Consider the following 22,440-nt stretch of genomic DNA (forward strand, 5'->3'; position numbering starts at 1 on the left):
CCTTGGGGGTCCTTAAGAGGAGGCTAGACGAACACCTTGCTGGGGTTGTTTGACCCTAGTACTCTTTCCTGCCGTGGCAGGGGGTCGGACTTGATGATTTGCTCAGGTCCCTTCCGACCCTACTAACTATGAAACTATGAAACTTCCCCATAGCTACCTGATAGAAGAACAAATGTGGGACAGCACAAAACCTACAGTGTTTTGAGTTGCTGGGCTCAAATTAGCACTGCTGCTTTCCTGCCAAAATCTTTTGCGAGAGAGGTAGAGGGGTCAGGGAGGAAGACTGAAGAAACTTCCTGCAACCTTCTCCTGATACCCAAGATTTGTCTACTTTCTTGCACATGGTGACACAGTTAAGGTTTCACAAATGCTTTCATTCTGAGGTGCTGTTTTCAGCTATTTATAACTGTTTCTGTTTTTATTTTTTGAAAGTTAAACTTGATGAATTTGCTTTCTTTGTGGGAGTGAATTTTCAACCAAAGCTCACCTATTTTTGGAGGTTTGAGGGTAGAGAGAGAGCACGCTAATGCTCATGAGAGAGTGCAGACATGAGTCCTTCTGGTGCTGTGATAAACTGGCTGCAGTTGGAACTTAAAAGATTTTCAAATAGGACCCTTGGATACGTCCGAATTTTGAAATCCAGTCTAACTTTACTCTGCATGTATGACTTGTGGGACCCTGGCAAATTTTTCCATTTATAATGGCCCTGAGAGCAGGTGTACAGGGAAAGGTGCAGGACTGCAAAGTTGTCTTGATTCGTTCAGTGTATTGCTGTGCAGGATACGTATGGAAGGAGACTTCTGTTCCACATGTTCTAGAAAGGCGTGCAAAGGAAGAGGCAAGCATTTTTGCCTTGCTGAATGCATGCTTCTCTCAGCATATTTTGGTGCTGACTGCTAAAATAAATTGGAGTAAATGTATCCTTCCTAGAATGCTGAGAGTTAGATCATGGCTATTTTCTAGTAAAGTTGGGGAGCGGACTCCACCTCCCCTTTCACCCCATCCACAGAGCAGCCGGGTGTAAGAGTGTTGTCTGATCTCTGTCTCTGAGCGCAAAAAGTAACAATTTCTTGGTCTTGATTTCTGTTAGCAATATGCTTTCAGGGCACAGGTCCTTAACTCAAATTACGGATTAATTCATCCAATTAATCAGTTTATCAACTTAATCGAGTATAAATGTCAAATTTAAAGTAATCCCCATGGGGACACCCTTCAGGGTCAGTCAGGAACTCAAATTTTGTGATCCACGGAAGGAACTTAATCCATCTTGATGAATAAAATTATTTCATATAAATATATGTTTTGCCTCCATTCCATTCATTCAGTTAATTACCACCAATAATCGTGTCCCCACAATCAAATCAAGTTCAGTCATCACCAGTTGATCTAGGTATCTCACTTGGTCTATTTAGCCACTCCGCATCAGCGCTGCGACCCCTTGGTGTCACTGTGTGTGCTGTTGTGGCTATCAGCATACAGCTTTTCCCAGCCGTCTCGGAGGCCAATAAGGGACAAGAGCTCCTTTCTCCCCAAGCTTGTCCTTGCTGGGATTTGTGGGGGCAACCCCTCCTGTCCTCACGTCCTGGGGTTTGAATACCTCATACTGGGTCCCTTTCCGAGCACCCGGTTCATGGAGACTCCTCTGTCACCATCTGTCCTGCTGCGTACCTGTTCGCCCCTACCGTAGTGCTCTGATGCTGTGTATCCACCTCTCTGACTACCCCTGTTGCCCTACCAGACATCTGGTTTTACTTGTAGCTCCTGGTCATTCTCCAATCCTTAGGGAGCAAGAACTTAGTATTGGGCTGTGTGTGGGATCCTTGCTGTTCAATCTCTGCAGCTGCTGTCCCTGCATGGATGCAAGGGAAGTCTCCAGCCCTCACTGGCCTTTGCTGCTTTATTTCAGTAAACGGAGGGGGTCTTCCCTGTGTTCCTTGGGGAGCCCTGTCCCCTGTTTCCACAACACCCTAAAAAGAAATCTAAACAAGATCAAACTACAGTATCAGAAATCTTGACTTCTCTGCAAAAATCCTAATTTGAGTAAAAGGAAGATTAAGACGTTATCTGCCAAACAAGTGTTGCATCCTCAGAATGCTGACTTAGCTGTTTTCACGAGGACAATCTGAACTAATTGATGCGATTCATTTTGCATTGCATGTAGAGGATTGTTGAGTCTGTTTTGCTGAATTAAATGGGTCCACATTTTAAAGTGGAAACAAGTCAGATGCATTGCTCTTCCAGAATTCCCTTTTGGAAAAATGGTGGACTTAGCGTTTTCTGATTCCAGGGGCAGCTGTTCCTTCCAAAGAGCACTTTTGGTGACATACCAAGTTAAGTAGAACAGAGATAGCAATTTCCCTCTGTACCTAGCACTGATTCTTTGAGCCAGGACTTATAAAAGTTCCATGAAGGTCCTAATGACTCCTGTGGCTTGTTGCAGCGAACAACCCTTATCGTTTCTGTGGCTTGCTAAAACAACAGGTTAATTTGCACCTTACAGACTAACTAAATCAGAGGTGCATAAGCTTTCATAAGCAGTTTCTTTCTGTATTGGTTTCTATGAAGGAACCACAGGAAGCAGAGCTTATGTAGCTTCTTGTAGCTTGAATCAGATCACACTCCAATCTTTGTTGGGCAAGGATGACTAAAAGGCTGAAAGCCCTTTTTTAAAAAGGCAGTGAATTTTCCTTTGTTGGTCTTGAAGCAGCTGTGGCATGTTTGGTCACGGCAAAGTGTCTCATACCCCTTTGAATTCTCCATTCTGTAGAAGATTAAAAAAGGTGTATGATATCCATCAAACCTGCTCTGTTGTCTGATATCTAATATGCAAAACATGTCCTTGGGGTTTTACATGAATGTCCCTTTAAAGAGGAACTTCATTGCAACCCTTTTGGAAGGCTCAATCTATGTCTTCCAACACACACTAATTTGGTCCCTTTCATTATGTATTTGGTAGAATTTCTGCCCATTGAAAATGGCCCATAACTTTACAAGATCAGTAAAAAAGAGGACTTGAATGCTTAAAAAAACAAACAAACAACAACAAAACCTGAAAAAGATTATATGTTCTTTATAAGAAAAAGCTTATATTTTCTTCTTTATAAGAGAAGCTGTAGACGCCCCCCTGCTGCTCATTACGGAGCAGGGAAGTAAACTGTCCAGCTATTCATTCGTGGCGTAAGAATTGCCGTTTACTGGGCAAGGTCATAGTGAACATCTAGAGATTTTCTGCTTTGGGGGAAGTTTCCTGGCTTACTAATGCAGATTTTCCGTGGTCTTCAGCAAAGCAGATGTTTCTGCAAAAGGTGTTTTGAAGGTCCTGTAAAACTGAAGAACAGAGCGTTGGTTGAAAGCAGATGAAATTCAGTACAATCTGCCCGGGAACACAGATGTACACACACGATGTTTGTTCTTCTCTCTCTCGTCTACCCCACTCTACAAGTTGTGGTAACTCCACCCTGCCCCCCAACCCAAACATTTGAAACCTTCAGGATTATATACAGTACCAAGGTAGTACCAAGCAGCGATAGAAAACACCTAAATCTACCCTGGTTTCAATGTCCAAAAACACAGTGCTTCAGAAGACCTAGGGGACTTACTTTCACCATTGGCTTCAGCTTTGTGATCCACTCTAGGCAAATCTGAGATCCTCTGGCCTTTAGAGGCCCACCTTAGGGGAGACCTCTCTTTGTATCAAAAGCAATTCTTTTAGATGGGAGGGAGGGAGGAACCTAGATCAAATTTAAAACAAGAAAGGAAGAAAAATAAAACCAGCCCAGCCTGTCTTTGTAAGATGTCTGGGGAACAGATAATACCAGCTGTGAATTCCATTATTATGCCAAGCCAGTTACAGGTAAAGAAATTCCCATTCCCACCCCCACCCCCTTTTCAAGGAAGTTATTAATATATTTTTTTTAATTCTGTGGCAATCATAACTGTGGTCTGAGCACGCCTCACAAAAGGGTAAGTGAGCCTCCTCATCCCTACAAGACAGTTTTCTCCACTTTTTCCAGGGGAAGAAATAAAAGTATAAAGATTCAGCAACTTGCACATCATTGAATAGCTAGCCTGGGAAAACTTTCATATGACGTCAGATATCAACTTCCAGATCTAGGAGCCGCTGTCTGGTATTATTTATCACTCAGTGTGCAGATTCCATCCTCCCTGTCTGGGCATTTGTAAAGATTGTAGCTTTTGATTAAGTGCTGTGCTGTTCGTTGAACACCGCATTTGCACAGGGGCTTGTCCAAGATCTCCATCTTGCATAGTGTTGTTTTGAAGTGCCCATATCCAGATCTCAGTCTGTTCAGCTTGACCCATGTTTCTGTCAAGGTCATGCCCAATGGGGGACTTGTTTGGTGTTGGTATAAAACACTGTAGGGAATAGGTCTGACCTTTCCTAGCGGTCACCCCACTCCCTTGCATCCCAGTGTTTTGGTTCAGCATCCCCGATCTCTTCCATGAGCTTGTGGGCTTCATGTATGAATGGTTTATGACTTTTGAGCCTTTTAAGCCTCCATCTGTTCGGGGTCTTCAGTTAGCAGTTGGTGGAGCAGGTGATATTCATCATCTCTTGCCTCCATTACCAGTAATGACATCAGGGTCTTTCTTGTTATATCACTTGGTCTAATGCCCCAGAGTACAGAGAGTACATCTGTGCATGTGTAAGTGGTGCAGCCTGTTATGAGTCTCAGCGTACTGCCATGTACAGTATCTAGCTTTTTAGTGTGACAACTTCTAGACCATGCAGGAGCACAATCTTCTGCTGGAGCATATGCCATCACAAGTGCAGTGGCTCTGAGTACTTTGAAGTTGACACCCCTTTGAAGTAGTCCTGCTGGCTGAACATCTTAAAGCAGTTACCCATGTAGAGATGTTACTGCCGACCTTTTAAATGTGATGTTTATAGGTGAGGGAACAGTCTACTGTGACTGCTGGGCAGGTTGGGGTATGCTCATGGGGAAGGATGTGGTTGCCTACTCTGATATTCAGCGTGTTCTTGGCTCAGTTGTCCATGTGGAAGAGTGATGATACTGATTTGTTGATGCTCAACTTTAAGCACCATTTGTGGAGATAGTCAGCATTGAGTTCCATGTCAGCACTTAGTATCTTTTCCAGTTCTGCCATGTCTGTTCCTTGGGGTACCATAATGACATTGGCAGCAGGGCCAACCCTAGGGGGGTGTGGGGCCTGGGGCAAATCAGCCTGTGCAGGGCACCATTAACATTTTTGTATAACTAAAAAGAAGTTCATATAATTTGGGGAAAAAAACTCACCAATCACAGTCAGTGTTGTGCTGCCTGCATTCTGAAATCCTCTGGGCAGGCAGGGGCAGGGCTGCGGCTCCTGGCTTGGCGCTCACTGGCTGTGGGGCTGGGGCCGGGGCCAGGTGGTGCGGGCTGCAGAGCAGGATGGAGGTGGCAGCCTTGGCGCTGGCGCTGAGGGTCCTGCTGCTGGTGTAGCCCACCTCAGGGTCACCTGCAGCACGGGGCAGCCGAGGTGAAGGCCGAGCCAGGCTAGATCGGGGGTGCCCTTGCTGAGCTAAGCCGAAGCCTCACAGATGTTGTCATCCAGCACTGGGATTCTTTTTTTCATGGTTTTATAGTTTCCAGGGTCAGAAGGGACCTGAGTAGATCATCTAGTCTGACCCCCTGCCATGGCAGGAAAGAGTACTGGAGTCAGACAACCCCAGCAAGGTGTTCTTCTAACCTCCTCTTAAAGACCCCCAGGGTAGGGGTCAGCACCACTTCGCTTGGAAGTTGGTTCCAGACCCTAGCCGCCCTGACTGTGAAGTAGCACCTCCTGATGTCTAGCCTAAATCTACCCTCTGCCAGCTTGTGACTGTTATTCCTGGTCACTCCTGGCACTGCTCGGGGGAACAGGGACTTCCCCAGTGCCTGCTGGTCCCCCCTGACTAGTTTGTAACAGGCCACTAGATCCCCCCTCAGCCTTCTCTTGTGGAGGCTGAACAGGTTCAGGTCCCGTAGCCTCTCCTCGTAGGGCCTGCCCTGCTGCCCCCTGATCATATGAGTGGCCTCCTCTGGACCCTCTCCATGTTGCCCACATCCCTCTTGAAGTGCGGCGCCCAGAACTGGACGCAGTCCTCCAGCTGCGGCCTGACCAGTGCCGCATAGAGGGGGAGGATCACCTCCCTGGGCCTGCTCAAGATGCATCTGTGGATGCACGACAAGGTGCGGTTGGCCTTCCTGACTGCATCCCCACGCTGCCGGACCATGTTCATCTTGGAGTCAGTGATGACCCCCAGATCCTTTTCTGCCTCTGCACTGACGAGAAGGGAGTCCCCCAGCCTGTAGGTATGGAGCCTGTTGTTCCTCCCCAGATGCATCACTTTGCACTTGTCGGTGTTGAATCCCATCCTGTTCTCATCCGCCCACCCCTGTAACCTGTCTAGGTCCGATTGTAGCCTATTGCTCCCTTCTAGAGTGCCCACATCCCCCCACACCTTAGTGTTATCAGCAAATTTGAACAGGGAGCTTTTTACCCCCTGTGTAACTAAACTATTTTCCTGCACAGTAAATAATAGATCCATGATCTCAAGGCTGTTGTGGGTGTGTCTTTCACATGTGTTCAGTTATAAATAGAGAAGGAACACTGCTAAAAGTCTTGGAATTGAGAAGCATCAGAAAAGGGAAATTCCAGAGCAACCAGTTGGCTTTGCACTTTTGTGGCAATACATATGCAGTTAAAGCACTTGAAAACTCTGGTGATCTTAGCATGAAGAGATATTGAAATTCTAACAGTTAAATTTAGCCTGTCCCATTGTTCAGGTGGGAGTGGGAGTTGAGCTTTGTGGAAGGGCAAGAGAAACTCCCGCCCCTGCTGAGATGCATTTTCTTTAAGAGGAAAGCGTAATGAGGAAGAAATCTAGACAGAATCTGGAACCAACTTCCTAGGGAAGTGGTCCTCACCCCTACCTTGGGTAAATTCAAAAAGAGGTTGGATGATCACCTGTCTGGGATCTTGTGAACCCAGCATTCATTCCTGCCTGTGGCAAGGGGTCAGGCTAGATGATATGTTCACGTCCCTCCTGCCCCTAGCTACTATGAAACAGTCCGTGTGAAGTGAAGACAAGGAGGAGTTTCCTTGAAAAACTGTACTTGGACCTCTTTCCCGACATGTCCAGCAACACTTTCAATTTCCTTTTCCAGTTTTTCACTGTAGGAAGAAGCATTATTTTGACTGCCCCCAGAAATTGTAATTTTCTCTAAAGCTGATGAAATTAAACTCGAGAGAGCAAGCTGTGCTGTTAAGGTAGCAGTAATAGCGTATTTTCATTCGTACTTAAGTTGAGAAAGATGATGTGATGAACAAGGTAGGACATTCATTTTTTAATTATAAATTTAACATCCTTCCTGTACTCTAATTTCTGTGCAGTTGATTGGATCCAGGTGTCCTGTTTACAGAAAAGTTCTAAAAGAATTTTCCACATACTCCTATTCTGCCCCACTAAGCTAAAAGTTGATGAGTATATTGTCTGTGTTACAGTAGGAGGCAACAAACCTATCGATGTAGAAAAAAATCCTTTTAATTTCAGATTTGCTATCCAGTAGTGGCCTCCTTTGCCATCTGATTAATTATTCCATTACTATAGCATCAGGAAAAAGATCCAAATGAAGTGCCGAATAAGCCAGTTTCAGAGGTTAGCTGTATTTTATTATGCCATCTCAATGTTATTGTTGGTCTCTAAGGTGCCACTCTGCCCTGCCTTCTGCCCAGTGTTATTTTGAGGTGGACTTCCTATGCATTTAGCAAGGACTCCGGAAGTGCATTATTACCAGGGATTCTGGTTTTGCCCACTTTAAAAAAAATATTGCAAATATGTATCAGTTGAACACAATGCTTTCTTGATATATTCACAATTTTAAAGCAATTTGGAAACCTACCAGTGCTGCAATCACTAATATATATATAAAAAATTCTAAATACCTATACATTTTTAGTATTTGATTTTGGGTCTTTTATCATGAAAAATTAGAGCTCCTCCTGCCCCTTTAGCTCACAGAATGCAGGTCCAGGCCCTTCAGTCCCAAGCCACAGCCCCCCAGCCCCCAACACCTCCCAGCCCCCTAGGCTTGCTGCCTCCCCCTCCCTTCCCCCCCCCAGCTGCCAGGGCTACAAGGCCAGGGACTTGAGTTCACCGTCCTCTGCCAACTGCAGGAGGTGGTGGCTCCTGCTGCCTGCCTGCTATGGGCTCAGGTGGGGTGGGGCTGTCTCCCTGCTGCTATGCGCACTCCTTTGGGTGTATGGGGGGGCATGCCCCCTAGATCTGTGCATGGGGCAGGGGCAGGTGTGGGCTGGGGTCCCCACTCTGCTGCCCTCCCCTGGGGCCTCCATACTGGGCTGCTACCTGGCACTGCAGGGCTGCGTGGGGAGGCTCATTGTTGCTGCTGCAAGCTCCATGCTGCCCTGGCAAGGGGTCCCCTGCCTGTATGGCAGCAGTGGGGGCAGTGGTGCCTTGCCAGATCAACATGGAACTCACAGAGGCAGTGAACTTTCCTGCATGGTTGCACCTGCTAGACTACAGAGGCCCCAGGGAAGGGCAGCAGGGCCCGAGCTCACAGTGGGCAACCACTGCCCGCCCCCACCACATGCACAGATCTGGAGGCACAGGTTCCCCCTGTCCACCTGGGAGTGTGTGTATTAATTAATTAATGTAGTTAATAGAATTTAATTTAATTTTTATTAATACAAGTTTATTTTCTACTCATGGGAACTTTTACCATCTTTAATTTTCCCTGACCCTGAGGAAGGCTGTGTGCGCCTGAAACCTTGTAGAAAAAGATCATTTTGCAATTTGTTAGTTGGTCTAATAAAAGGTATCATCTCTGAACCAAGAGTTCTAGAGTTTTGCATTTCTTTTTGTCTCGGACCAACACAGCCACCAAATACATCCCGGTATACATGGGCATGGTGCCCGCTGCCTGACCACCCTTCTCCCACTCCCTCCAGCCCCTTGCAAGCTGGAACTCTGCCAGCCTACAGAGAGCTCTTTGCAAAATGGCAAAATCCAGAGGTTTGTCCATTACAATGAGAAATCTGTTTTCCTTGGGTAAAGGGGGAAATCCGTATTTTTATCTGTTTTTTTTTTCCATGGTTACTACCAAAATACTGTCTGCCTTGTACACATGCCCTGATCGTGAAGTAAAAGCAAAACTGCATAAAAAGGGAACTCTTTCTTAGACGTTATATAGATTCCATATAGGAACAAGTTCATGATTGTGTTTTTTCCCCTAGGAAGTGAATAAACAACACTTTATTTTAATAGATTGAAGAAATAAATAGTGCTTCAGAAGTAATGTGTTGACTCCTATTGCCCTGTATCATCTTGGGAAGAGGTGCTTATACACCAGTTAATCAAAGAGGTAGAGAATCTCCGTTCCTTATTAGAAAGTTGATTCTTGTCTTGTTGTGAAAATAAAGATTAAAAGTTTTCAGACAGACTTAAATCTAACAGTCTAATGGCTAAGAAAAATCGCTGCTGACATGTGTCTTAGATATGTCCAGTGTATTGCATCTCTACATGTTCATTAATGCACTGTAGTTACTGCGCATTAAGTTTAGTACTTGGTTAACCAAGTACTAAATCAGTGAACTTGCACTCCTGCCCAGTGCCACTGGTGCATAGCTTTTTAGTGATGCTTACTGTGCGGTAGCCTCATACTACTGCGCAGTTGCATATTAACATGGTTTTTGCCTGGCATGCTACTGCGCAGTTAGCATCTCATGTTGACCCACCCACTCAGTCTTATAAATGCAGGCAGAGTGGTGATGGCTAAGATGGTTAGAAACGTTGTAAGGCAGATATTTTGACCTGAATTCATTATTTTGCACATAATCCTAGCACCTCGGGAGTAATAAATCTTGTCTGCCTTCATTTAATATTAGCTTTTTTCCCCCCTACAAAACTTTTAAGATAAAAAAAAATCTGACCATTAATTGCTTTTGGGCCTTCATCTTAAATATAGAAAAGGCTCATGGTCTATTATATTACAGCCTTTTGTGACTGTCTGCTTTTGTCACTGGGGAAGAAGACAAAAGGATGTGATCCAAGCTTTTATGAATCTCCTGCTGCCTCTTGTATACTCTGCTTTCCCAAGACGCAAGGGCATTGACTGTGATGAGATGACTGTTGAAGAGATTACAAAAGATCATTTTTAAAATGTTTACAAGTTCTGTGTCATCTCACTGCATATATTAATGAGCTGTCCCAGAGACATTGAAGCCTCTGGGATCAGACACAAAGTCAGTACCCCTCCCTGATGCCTCTGCCCTCCCTCTCTTCCCCCCCCCCCACCGGTTGTATGGCTTCAGTATTATTTTAATATAATCGCAACCTTTGGCCTGACAGTACACTTCATTTGTATTTGCATATCTAGACAGGGGGTGGAGGATACAGGAAACCCAGGTTTATTCCTAGCTCTGCCATGGCTTTCCAGTGTGACTTTGGGCAAACTGTTCCCTAACTCATTTTTCACGTGTGGGCGGTTGGGGGCAGGAGGGCTGGAGAGAATGGGAAATGCTTGCTTCCCGCAGAAGTGCCGAGGCCGCATTTGTTTGTTTGTAGAGCGTGCAGATGTTCGCAGATGGAAGCTGCTGGAGAAACGCACAATTGTTAGTAGCAGTAATTCTAATTTTAGGAACTTCAAATTTAGAAACATCCTTTTTCTGCTGGTATGACGATTCCTGGTAGCTTAGGTTGGAATTTAGAAAAAAAGTTCCACTGGAAGGTTCTTCTTAGCCTCTTGGCACAGATTAAAGTTCTTACCTCTCTACTCTGGGATTACCAGCTTGTTCTGCCTAATAATTACTGTGACATTTGTGCAAAGAGAATAATAAAGGCTTATGTCATTCACAAGAAGCCCACCTCAAAGTTCAGCTTCCAAACTGAATGGCATTTTGTGGTGCCTTCCTGTCTTTGGAGTTCACCCCTGTTTTGGACCCAGTTAAGCAACGCTATGCAAGGAATATGTGTAGTTTAGGCTAGAGTAATACTTTTGAAAAATAGATGACTTGTTTTTAGAGCTAACCTAATCACAGTGACAAACTGGTGACGAAAGATACTTCCAAGGTTCCAGTACATGGACTCTGCACAGACATGCATTTTATTACATTGTGCAATTATGTACCAGTTTCCTTCCTAACGGTTTAAAATGATGGTATGATCAGAGGTAGAAACCTTTCTAGAGGATAGGCTTACCTCCTCTTATAAAGCCTGTTCTTTTTTCCACTCTTTACAACCTTCTCTTACATATTTATGAAAGTTCCTTTTTTAATTTAAAATAGGAGAGAAAGATTAGAGTGTGGGTCTTCACCATCTTCTATGATAGGTATTACTGGTGCACAAGAGGTATCACAAGACAAAGGTGTTGTTGGGAGCCCTTGCTAAAATATTGACAATGCATTTCTTTGTTTCTTGGAATACCTTTAAATGTTACATGGGAGTTTACATAAGACCAAAGGAAAGTAGGGCTGGAAGGGACTTTGTGAGGTCTAGTTCAGCCCCTGCTCAAGGCAGGATCATCCCAACTAAACCATCCCAGACCTATGGAGAAGTCTGCCTTGATAACTTTTAACCTCTCCAACTCCCTCCATTTTTCCTGATAGAATTATCTAATTTAGCTCTTCTTGTGAACATACACAAATATTGTTCTCTGATCACAGGAGACCTAACACATGTTAGTGGCTTCTGTACCCAGGTATGGAAACAGCTTAAGCCATGAACACTAGAGATGCATTTAGAACTGCTAAACCTTCTATAGTCTTTCCCTCTTTATTACCACCCTAGCTGATACAAGCAGGGACCATGTATGGCCATTTGAATCTACTGTGTTGTTTAGAGACCCTGCTGTTAAATGACATGCAAACTGCTTCTACGCCCAACATGCTGCTGCTTTTGTTGCATTTGAAATCCATGCTGGCCCAGAAAGTGAGATTTGGCGCAAAAGCTGCCATGCCAAGGAGTGCTGTCAAGGCAGTGCGTTCTCAGGCTGGTGAATTGCTCTTCATAAGTGTTTGGTTATTTGCCATCCTTTAGGTAGGAAATTAATAGCAAACTGTTCTGACAATTCCAGACAGCTGGGAGTGTCAGCAGCCCCATTTACTTGCCATATTAAAGCCTGCCTTTTTCCTTTTACTCCCATTTAGTGTGTTGTCATATGGAATGTCAGAAAATCACAGCCATCTACAAATTGGCTTATTTATCTTGGGATGATGAGTGATACATAAAGCACCTTGTCATTACCAGTTCCCTTGTGTATATTCCATGCCCTGTTTTTTTAACCTAGTAAGCTCAGTACCCTTTTAGGACTTTTTGGAGGATGGGCTAAAAAATCATTTAGAGTATGGAAATGATATTAGTCACCACTGTCTTCGTTTTTAGTAAGTGATGTGAATAGAGCTTAGCCATGCATAAAATTGAACTCCCATCTCCAGAGTTTCCAACCTTTTGTAGTATTTCCAGAGTCTTGTGATTATTATGTATTTAGCTAAAGATTATTGCAGTCTCCCAATGACAAAAATGCTGCTGGGCAGCTTTCTTTCTATGGAAAGTTGATCTGGTTTTCCAGGAGCAGATCTAGGATTTTAAAAAGGGGGTTCAAATGGTGTGGTGCAGCTTTTCTCCATTTGGAAAAGAACTGTAAGCTTTGCTAACATAGTAGGGGCCAACACTACATTTTTCAGTTTATTATTATCAGAGCAAAAACAAATATAACTTTATTTTTAATATAATCTACCAAATAAGTGTACTTTAAGTTTAAAAAGCACGACAAACTAGGCAAAAAATAGTCAGAAGATAGTGTTTCATTGGTCTTGTGGTCATTATAATTAAATGTACATCTCTTATTCAGATTTGTAGAGCAAAATGAAGTAGTCTTGAGCATCTTGACAGTGTCTCCCATACTTCATTGTCAGTCATTTCTATACCGGAGTTAATAATACCCGGCCTATGAACTAGAACTTCTGTTGGACTATGAACTAGAAGGTTGACATCTTCAGAAATGGATAACAAACTGCAAAAATGCAGAAGAAAGGATATTTTGAATAGTGGAACATCAAGACCATTAAAAAGGAGAGAGCTGTTAACATCTCTCTGTTAACATGTGAAGAGGAATTAGCAGGAGTTAGGCAGATTATAATGAGCCATATAGTCCACTGACTCCCTCGGCACTGTCTGAATAAAATGCTGCTGCCCTCCTAGGCAGTTGGTTTTAAAGTTTGGGTCGAGCAGAAATTAAAGGGGTGGGGGATGCAACTGCACCACTGGATCTGCCCTGTGGTCTCCTATTTTTCCAAATGGACAGAATAATTTACCGTTATACAGTCTCCTGTTCTTCATGTGCGTCTGAGTGAATGATCAAGACGAGGTTAGAGAGAGGGGATTCAGGAGACTGGGTCAGTCATGCTCAACCTTTCTGTTCCTACAGACTGGATGCATGGCAGGCCCAGCACATGGGGTAGGACCACAGGTGTGATCTGGTGTGCCAGCGTGACCTCACATGCTGGATCTGGCTGAGGCACAACATCATGTGCCAGCCTGACTTCATGCTGGTGCAGTCGGGGCTGCAGGGTTATGTCTTCCAGACCATGTAGCTCCCCATAGGTCTGGCAATTTGGCAGCAAGGGAGCAGTAATTAGCATGGCTCTGGGAGCAATTAACACTGCTACCACTCTTCCACCACCAGTTTTCCAGACCTATGGGGAGCCCCAAAGGCTGAGTGACTCTGCTCCATGACTGAATCTGGCCCATGGGCTAAAGATAAAGCGCTGCTGGGCTAGGTAAAGAGAACAGGTGTGAGAGCCAGGAGGCAGCATAGTGAGGGATGGGCTAGGGAGCAGAAATTTCTAACTGCTTTCCTATGTTGGGTGTTAGGCTAAGAATAGTGGAGTCCTCTTCCACCTGCATTTCTGGGTACAGCTGAAGGCAGGAGGCTTCCCTAAAGGCTAAAGTTAGAAGTTAGACCCATAAAATACCATTTGAAGAAAAGCTTAAGATTTGAAGCTAGGCTTTTGACACTTTGGGATCTAATTTAGTGTTTTGAACACTTGGTTATAGTACTGCATTTTGCTGTAGTTGCTATTAGTCTGCAGCCTCAAGAGATGAGGACAGGAGGGTTTTAAATAAACCAATTGATTACTGGGTTTTTTTTAAAGTAGGGATGGATTGGTAGTGTAACCATAATGATCCAGGAAATGTATTAGGCAAGTTGATCCGATAAAAGATGAAAAAAACCCTTTGCCACATTTTTGTCTGCTTGATTTTTTTCCCCCCCACTTAGCACCTTTTAAAGCACAGAAAAGTGAAAAGGAGACGGGAGTCTCCTTTAAAAAGAAGTTAGATACTTCTTTACCCTCTTTTAAACTGTATTTCTAAAAATACCAGAAAAAAATTGAAACAAACACAGGCACATGGGTGAAAGAAAAGTTCAGCTGCTAAGTGTATAGTTGAATTTCTTCATAATTAAGTCTAGATTATTTCAATGTTTCATTGTTCTGCTTAATTTTGATTTGATTCAAGATTGCATATTCTATGGGATGGGTTGAAAAGCAGTAAAAGTGAGAGATACTGGGTGCATCTACATGAGATGCTAGATGCTCAGTAGACCAATTCTACTGTGCTTTAGCACCGTTTTTGCCGACGGTGTTAACTACTGTCCATTAACACGGTCAGCAAAAACGGTGCTAATGCACAGTAGAATTGGTCTACCAAGCATTAGCATCACATAAAAAATGGGCGCTGGCACTACTGTGCAGTAGCGCAGATTTACGGCGCGTTAAGTTAGTACCTATAATTACTGGCACTAAACTTTAATGCGCTGTAATTATGACACATTAATGAATGTATAGACATGCCCACTCAGTTTCTGGCTGGCTCATTGTATCATCTGCTAAAGGACTTCCAGTCTTAGTTAGCTAAGATGTGAAAAGGGCAGTTGCTAGTGTTACCATAGCAGTAATCTTTAAGAGACAGGGAAATCATATTTAGTGTTTGCAACCAAAGAATAACAGTCAGTCGTTGGACAGACAGATCTGCAACATTTTCTTAAGATAAAAGTTGCGGTGGTGGAAGCGAGCTATTTGGTCCTGTTTTAAAATATTTCTTAATATAGGTGTGTGTGCAGTTGGATTTAACTAATCTATTTTCATCTAATAGGATTTCTGGAAGCTTGGAATGCACAAAATGTGTGATTCAAAATTTGGGTCTTGTTTTGAAGCAGCTGAAAATGTTATACAGTGTAACAGGCTGTAAGCTTTGTTATTAATTTTTAACACCAGGGATGGTCTGAAAGCAAAATGTCAATCTGGTATCATTTTTGTGGCATTATTTTTAGTCATGGGAAAGTGGGCAAATACTGTTAAAGATTAACTCTTGGGGGAGGGAGGGGGGTTAGATGATGGCACTTGTCTAGTGACTTGAACAGTCCAAGACTCAAGATACAATTTTTTTTCAAGTAACATCGGGAAAACTTATCACTATATTTCAGGGTAGAGGTGCTCTTTCCTCATTCGTTATTGTAAGAGGGCCCAAGTGCTATTTGTAGCTTTGAGCTGTTGGAGAACAGTTAAACCACCACAGTAAAGTGTGTGACTGACCTTTAACTCCATTTTCTCTGATTTCAGGACACTTAGTCCCTTGCTGCTGGAATTAAAGTTGACTGCATCTCCCAGATGCACTTGAGAAATGATTTAAACTTGAATCATTCTGGTTGCCACTCTGCAAACAAGGGCAATGGGTCTTAAAAAGACTTAAAATATTGATTGCTAAATAGTGTATCGTGCTTTCGATCTTGCTTGCTCATGCTTTTGTGCTTGTGCTCGCTTGTACTCTCTCAATTCCTAATTTTTTAACCAATTGGGAATAAAAGGAATCTCCCAAGAGGTTTATTGGAGCATCTAATTTTGATGCCAAGAGGATGAAAGTGTTATGGACTGTTGATTTAAAGAATACTTTCAATCAAGGATTAAGTCTATCATTTCTCTCCTCCTTTTGAACACTACTTTGCTGGTGTTAGTAGTTAAAATCTGTCGTAGCAACAGGAGGCAAAGTGTACTGTTAGGTTGTTTTTCTTTTCTTTTCTTTTTTTTTCTTTTTGGTTCTTCTTGACTTCAAATGAATCATAGTGGCTTTCATCATATACCTTGTTACACAGGGAAGCTCAGGAAATGGGATTTCTTTTACCTTCCAAACTTGGTTCAAAGCCGGCCCCACTGTGTGACCAAATGTGCTTACCTATATAGCTGGTTTGTTCATATGGAATATATTGGTGATTATTGCACCACCCTCCAGGTGATGGGTGCCAAAAATCTGTTGTATAAGCCAGACAGGGTATTGATTACAATAGTGAAACTGAACAAGAAATGAGTGTGGCTGTTGTCTGGTCTTAAAAGGGATCCGCTCTGGATTAAAGATGTTGAAATGCTTTGGAGAAGTAGAGAAATTTCTGCTGCCACTGCCTACAGTTGCATTTGCCCTAGAGAGACAGAACTTAAGTTATTTCTGCTGTCTACTAAAAGCTTGTTTACACTTTATTTGGACTCCAGCTACGCTTACTATAAATGCAGCACATGTAGATTAAGAGGTTAATAGTGTGTTGGCCCTTGTGAATGGGTTTGTTATTAATCAAGAATGTTCATTTGTGTGTTTCAGGCAAAGTCGTGTATTTGTCACATGTGTGGTGCCCACCTGAACAGACTTCACTCTTGCCTCTACTGTGTCTTCTTTGGCTGTTTCACAAAGAAACATATTCACGAGCACGCGAAGACAAAGCGACACAACTTAGGTAAGTCCTTGCCCAGGATTACCTCCTCCACCCTTTTAACCCATTTCAGAGCTTGATCTCTAACAGCATGGCACATACCAAAACACAGCTCATTAAGACAGGAAGGTCCATCTGCTGTTTGGACTAAACCTGTGGCACTTTTTTTTCTAAATGCACAGTAGCATCAGCTCTATTTTTATTGTAACATTAATGCATTCTTTATTATAACCTAAGGTTTCATAATTGCAACTTTTACTCTCTCTTGATACTTCTTGACTTAAATTCTTTAGAAAAGGAAGGGGAGGGGATTGGGAGGCATACCCTGCAGTGACCTCTCTTGTGTAAGTGATGTGTTTTTGTTGGCATTTCAGGTTTTATCTTTAACTTTTTGTTAGATCACTTGTTTATAATAACTAACATAAAAATTGAATTGTCAAATCCATATTCATTATTGCTTATGAAATTCACAAATCCCCACACTCTGCAAGTTAATGAAGTTATGTTCAGAAAAAAATATTTTAAAAAATATATTGGTTTCTGCACTCCTTTCCTGTTTTTAGTCGTATGTTGCTTAGGTTAATGACAAGAAATTATTCAACTGCTGTCAGAAGTGCAATACTGATAGTAGAAGAACTGTCTTCCATTCTACCTCTACATCTGCCAAACGCCCATGAAGTTGGGATCCTGCAACCTTCACTGCTGGGTGACCTGCAAAACCAAGAGAATCAATCTTTACTCTCAGATAACAATGGTGTTTTTAGTTCATGGTACTTAAGAACAACCTGGTTAGTGTTGATTGGAAATTGGTTGACTGTGACATTGGGATACTGAGGTTCAGCTTCTCAGAGTTAGCTTGTTAACTAACCACTTTTTCCTGCCTTCTTTCCTGACTGAAATGTACTGAGTCAAACAATTGGATTGTCCTTGGTAGGCCATGCTTAGACCCATGTCAATAAAAACTTATGAAAAAGTAATGTGATGGAAAATCATTATTTTAGGTGCTACAATAACTTTAGATTGTATTTGTAGCCATATAGCTTCGCCTCTTATGAAAAGAAACACAAAAAATGGAGAAAGGAAGTTAAGGAATCCATTACCTCAAAAAAAAAAAAAAAAGTTCACCACACTTATTTTCAAGGTCCAGTGGTTTGCTAGCAGATTATTTTTAGGTGGTTTGGGGCTATAACATTACTGCATTTTTCACTGTACTATGATTGCTGTTATGCAGTTAGCTCAATATTGTGCATTTGATATTACTTGTTATCCTTCTGAAGCAGAATAAACCAAAAGAAGGTTTTTGCCTTCTAATAACCTTACTTCATTTAGACCCAGAAAGTAGCAAGTTCCAGCCTAACTGATACTGAGTGTTAAACCTTAGCATCTAGGTTTCAGCAGACTATAATGATGTATAACAAGATGCTTATCAGCAAAGGTAAGTAAAATAAGAATATTTCATTTAGCATCTGGGGTTTTCTTGAGTGGCTCACCCTGTTCGCAAAGCAGGAGTAAAAATAGAAACATTTCATAGCCAGTGAGAATGTATGTGAAGCTAAAACACTAAACTCTTCCAGATCCTGAATGGCTTTTCTGTATTTTTTTTCAAAGGCATGCAGCTTTTTGTTTTGAATGGAAGGTAAACTTTTTAAGATAATTAGCTGGGAATTAAGTATCTCTCTCCAAGAAATGAGGCAGATTTAGGGAACAGGTATTAGCTATGAAGATGCACACAGTATGGTGACTCTCTTGCATAAGCATGTATACAGTGTCTCTCTCAAGACTAGCTTTTATTTGAAATGGTAGACACTGTAATAACACAAAGCTGAGTTAGTGTTGTCACCAGACTCCAGAGATGGGTAGAACCTCTATTTTGTAAATGGATTTTGATTTTTTTTTTTATATTCCTTAATTAACTTTCTACCTGCTGCCTTACTCCTCTCTTCATTTTCAGTTCCTCTTCCTGCAAAGATTCTGCAAGGCATCAGTTCCTTTCATCATTGCTTACCTAAATGCTCTACCTCTTATTTTTAATAACTCTACAAAAGTGGAATTATTTAAAGTTTCCAGATGACAGGAGCATGATGGCAGCTTTAGCATCAGCCCTCACATAATGATGACAGAAGAAGTGAAGAGGCCAGTACTAAACGATCACGAAAGGTTTCCATAGGGGATACTGGAGCTGTTCCATGGAGAATTATTTAAAACAAACAAACAAATAAAAAAACTACTGCAAAATTACCTCTAGTAATTTTAGGCAGACAGTTACTTGACCATTTAGAGTGGTCAAATCAGCCTTTAAAATGTAAGGAGCAGGTTTTTTCTTGGAGTGAAAACGAGTAGAATCCAGCTAGGAAACGCTCATTGAATAAGACACAGAATAAAATCCAGTTAGCCTGGCAAAAGGTTGTGTACCTACTGCAATCATCAACAGAACTTGAAAGCTATAAAGGCTAGCAGTGATTTACAAGAGCATAAATGGTTCCTATAACAGGACTGCACGTACAGTGTTCAGTAGGAAAAAAATTGTATTTATAAAAGCTATGTCCTTTTGTAGCTAGATGCTTAAAAAATTATAAGATCTCTGTCTGCTCTAGCCCAAAATAAAGAATTTAAAACCCCAGCAATGGAAGATTGCGCAAGGTTTTTTTTTTTTTAATACATGAACTAGTACTTAAAAGAAAATGATGTCTTTTGTAAAGAAAATGATGTTTTGAAAATTGATCACTTTTATTCCTCTGCACCTTTTACTCCCTCCTTAATTCCAAGTGCAGTCTTAGACTGGTATTATGTGTATTTTAAATCCTCAGACCTTTAAAAGAAACTAGAGTAATAGTAATTCAGAAACTGTGAACTTGCTCTTTTTTTGTGGGGGGTGGAGATGGGGTTGTTACATGTAGGATCCTGTTTCTCTTCGCTTGTGTGTATTTCATATTGGACCTTTTTGATAACCAACTTGTACATACACAGATGAATGTTTTGTAACCAGAATTGACAATTTATTCCAATATCAAGGAGGTTCAAGGAGGTTTTCAACAAGCCTAAAAGGACACATTTGAATTTAATGCAGCATTTGAGCAGTGATGGCACACCCTCTACACAGTAATGTGGACGTCTCTGTTGAGAAATACTGACATGTTTCGTTCAGAGTTAATAAGGAAGACAGGAACGTCCACTTTCATCTTTTCTGTTTGAGTTGAGGTTAGAATCACTTATTACATTAAACAAGATTTCAAACCGCAAGATTTGCACTTGGATATAACTGTGATGGAGTCCAGTTTATATTTAAAAATGTAACTGGTTAAACAGCGAAAAGCTGATTTAACAGATAAAAGTAGATCTCATATGGTGAACCAGTTTTATGTGCTCGATGGGAGGAGTATTATTAAAATAAATATGATACCCAAGTCTTTCTAGCAAATGTATCCTTCCTTATACATTAAAATGCTTAAATAGTTTGTTTATTAGGTGTTCCCAAACTTGGTACGCATACCTCTGGGAACATGTAAGACATCTCCAGGGTAGGGGGTACGTGGGAGATATTGTATAATGGCAGATTTAATTTTCATTGTAATAATAATTGGCATTTAGGGGGTTAAAATGATAAAATGTGTGCTGCTAGGGAAACGCAGACAGCTGGAATCTGGAAGGGAGTATACAATAAGAAAAAGTTTGGGAATCTCTGGTTTAGTATATTTTACTCTTAAATATAAAGGTCTTAATTTTTTCCCAACATTCAGTTTAATATTTGGTCATCCCATTTGGGGTATTAAAAGTACAGTTGGGTATAAGGTACCTTTTAATTGTAATTTGATTCACTTGAGCAACATTTTGCATAGCAAACCTATTTATAAAACAGTGTTGTGCAGCAGTGTTACATCTAGAAAGGTTTAGGCATCCTCTACAAATCTGTAAAGCTATTGTAAAGGGGTAGAAAAAGTAAAGTAAGTCACTACTTTGTAATGGATAGCCATATTCTTCAAGAACCCTAACTTTCCTATAAAAATGAATAAGTTCTTATACCAGCCATAAGCAACAAAGTGTTGACTGCTAAGATTTCCTTAAAGAAAACAACATTTATTTTTTCAGAAAGTGAATAAAGAAAGCATTAGTATTAGGGATGTAAACGGTTAAACGATAATTATATTTTACCATTTACAGCTTATCTACCGTTTAGTGGCCTGCAGCGGGAATGGCCTCAGCCCTGGCCCCCTATGTCTTCGCCATGCACCCGTTGCTGCATGGGCCCCAGGCTGCTAGTGGGGAGTTGCAGGCAGAGGGTGCGACCACACCACTCAGGGGCACTGCCCAGCTGTGGTGCTGGGCACCCCCCACAAGTGTCAGGTGGGGCCTTTCTGCTGCAGCAGTGAGACTCCAGGCCTTATGGTGGGTTTGTCCTGCCCCCCCTGCAGCGATGGGGCCTGGGCATGGCAATGGGTGACAAGTTCCCTGTGGTTCCCACCACGCTTGCACTGCCGCACCCTGCACTTGGAAGGCTTCTCCATGCTGTCGGGTCCTCCTCAGCTCACCCAGGGGATAGAGTGGTCTGGCCCCAGCAGCGCAACCTCTGCCAGGTCTGCTTCCCCTTCCTGGCCATGATGCTGAGCCTGGTCTGGCCCTGAGGCAGAACCCATCGCCCTGCCCCGGGTGCCACCACTGCAGGAGGGCCAGGCAGACCCACTGCGGAGCCGGGAGTCTCGGTGCTGTAGCAGACAGGCCCTGCCTAACCCCTGTGGGGAGGCTTGGCACCCCCCTCCTCCCCGTGGCAGCGGGGTCTGGGTGCAGGAGAGGTCTCCAGCCCCTGTCCTTGCCCATAGGGGTGAGGAGAAGCTGTGGCTGCAGCTGGGCAGTGTCCCCCGGTGACTTGGCCATGCCCCTACCCAGTGGCTGGGTTTTGTACAGCACAGGGCACATAAGGGGTCGGAGCCGGGGTTGGGGTCATTACAACCGGAGGTCACTAAACTAGAAATGTACTATCGGTTCACCATTTAACCAATATAATTAGAGGAGGTCAAACGGATAATTTTTCAAGTGATGTTTATAGCCCTCATTGGTATAAAGGCGATAGTCCTCATTACTTTCAGGTGGAATATTTAAATGCTAGATATTAGTCAAAAGGCCAAAAAAAGGATAAACAAAACAATTTTAAAGAAACAACATTATTTTATAATTAAACCTTGGGGGACAGAAGTACTAGAAATCAGGTGGAGATGTTAATATCTCAGCATGCTATAAAGCATTATGAATTTGGAAATAGTTCAGTACTGTATCAAGGGACAAAGGTCTAATGCTGTCAGTTGCCCAGAGCTGTTCAGAAGTATATAATGCCTTTTGCATGTTAATATACAATGTCTCTATGGACTCTTACATACATTATATGCATTACCACATTACAGCATATTTATGCTCTTACTTTAAAAGGAAATTCTAATACACAGAAGTATGCTCCATGTAAATATGCTCACTATTGTCAGAACCATTTCTGGTTCAAATTTTGTTTTTGTAGTAGAAACTATTTACAGGGAGATAAGTTTCATGTTTCCATTAGTTTTTTTAACTTGTCTTGGGAACAAATATTCTCTAAAGCCCTGGACCCACAGCCACACTTGTGCTTGTGCTACTTCAATATTTTTACTGCCCGTGGAACAAATTGCACATTGGTTCCCTG

At 42.4% G+C, this 22,440-nt stretch overlaps 1 protein-coding gene across 2 annotated transcripts in view; it reads left to right on the forward strand.

Annotated features, from left to right (window-relative positions):
• USP22 (ubiquitin specific peptidase 22) overlaps window positions 1-22,440 on the forward strand; it is a 180,406-nt gene that overhangs the window by 60,331 nt on the left and 97,635 nt on the right. For both annotated transcript variants that reach the window (XM_090024813.1, XM_090024814.1), the window contains exon 2: window positions 16,667-16,799. In XM_090024813.1, the coding sequence (XP_089880939.1) occupies window positions 16,667-16,799 (133 nt within the window). The remainder of the gene's footprint in view (window positions 1-16,666; window positions 16,800-22,440) is intronic.

The sequence above is a fragment of the Crocodylus siamensis genome, chromosome 12 (assembly GCF_052110815.1).
Source record: "Crocodylus siamensis isolate JL-2025a chromosome 12, ASM5211081v1, whole genome shotgun sequence".
In the NCBI taxonomy this organism is placed as follows: Eukaryota; Metazoa; Chordata; order Crocodylia; family Crocodylidae; genus Crocodylus; species Crocodylus siamensis.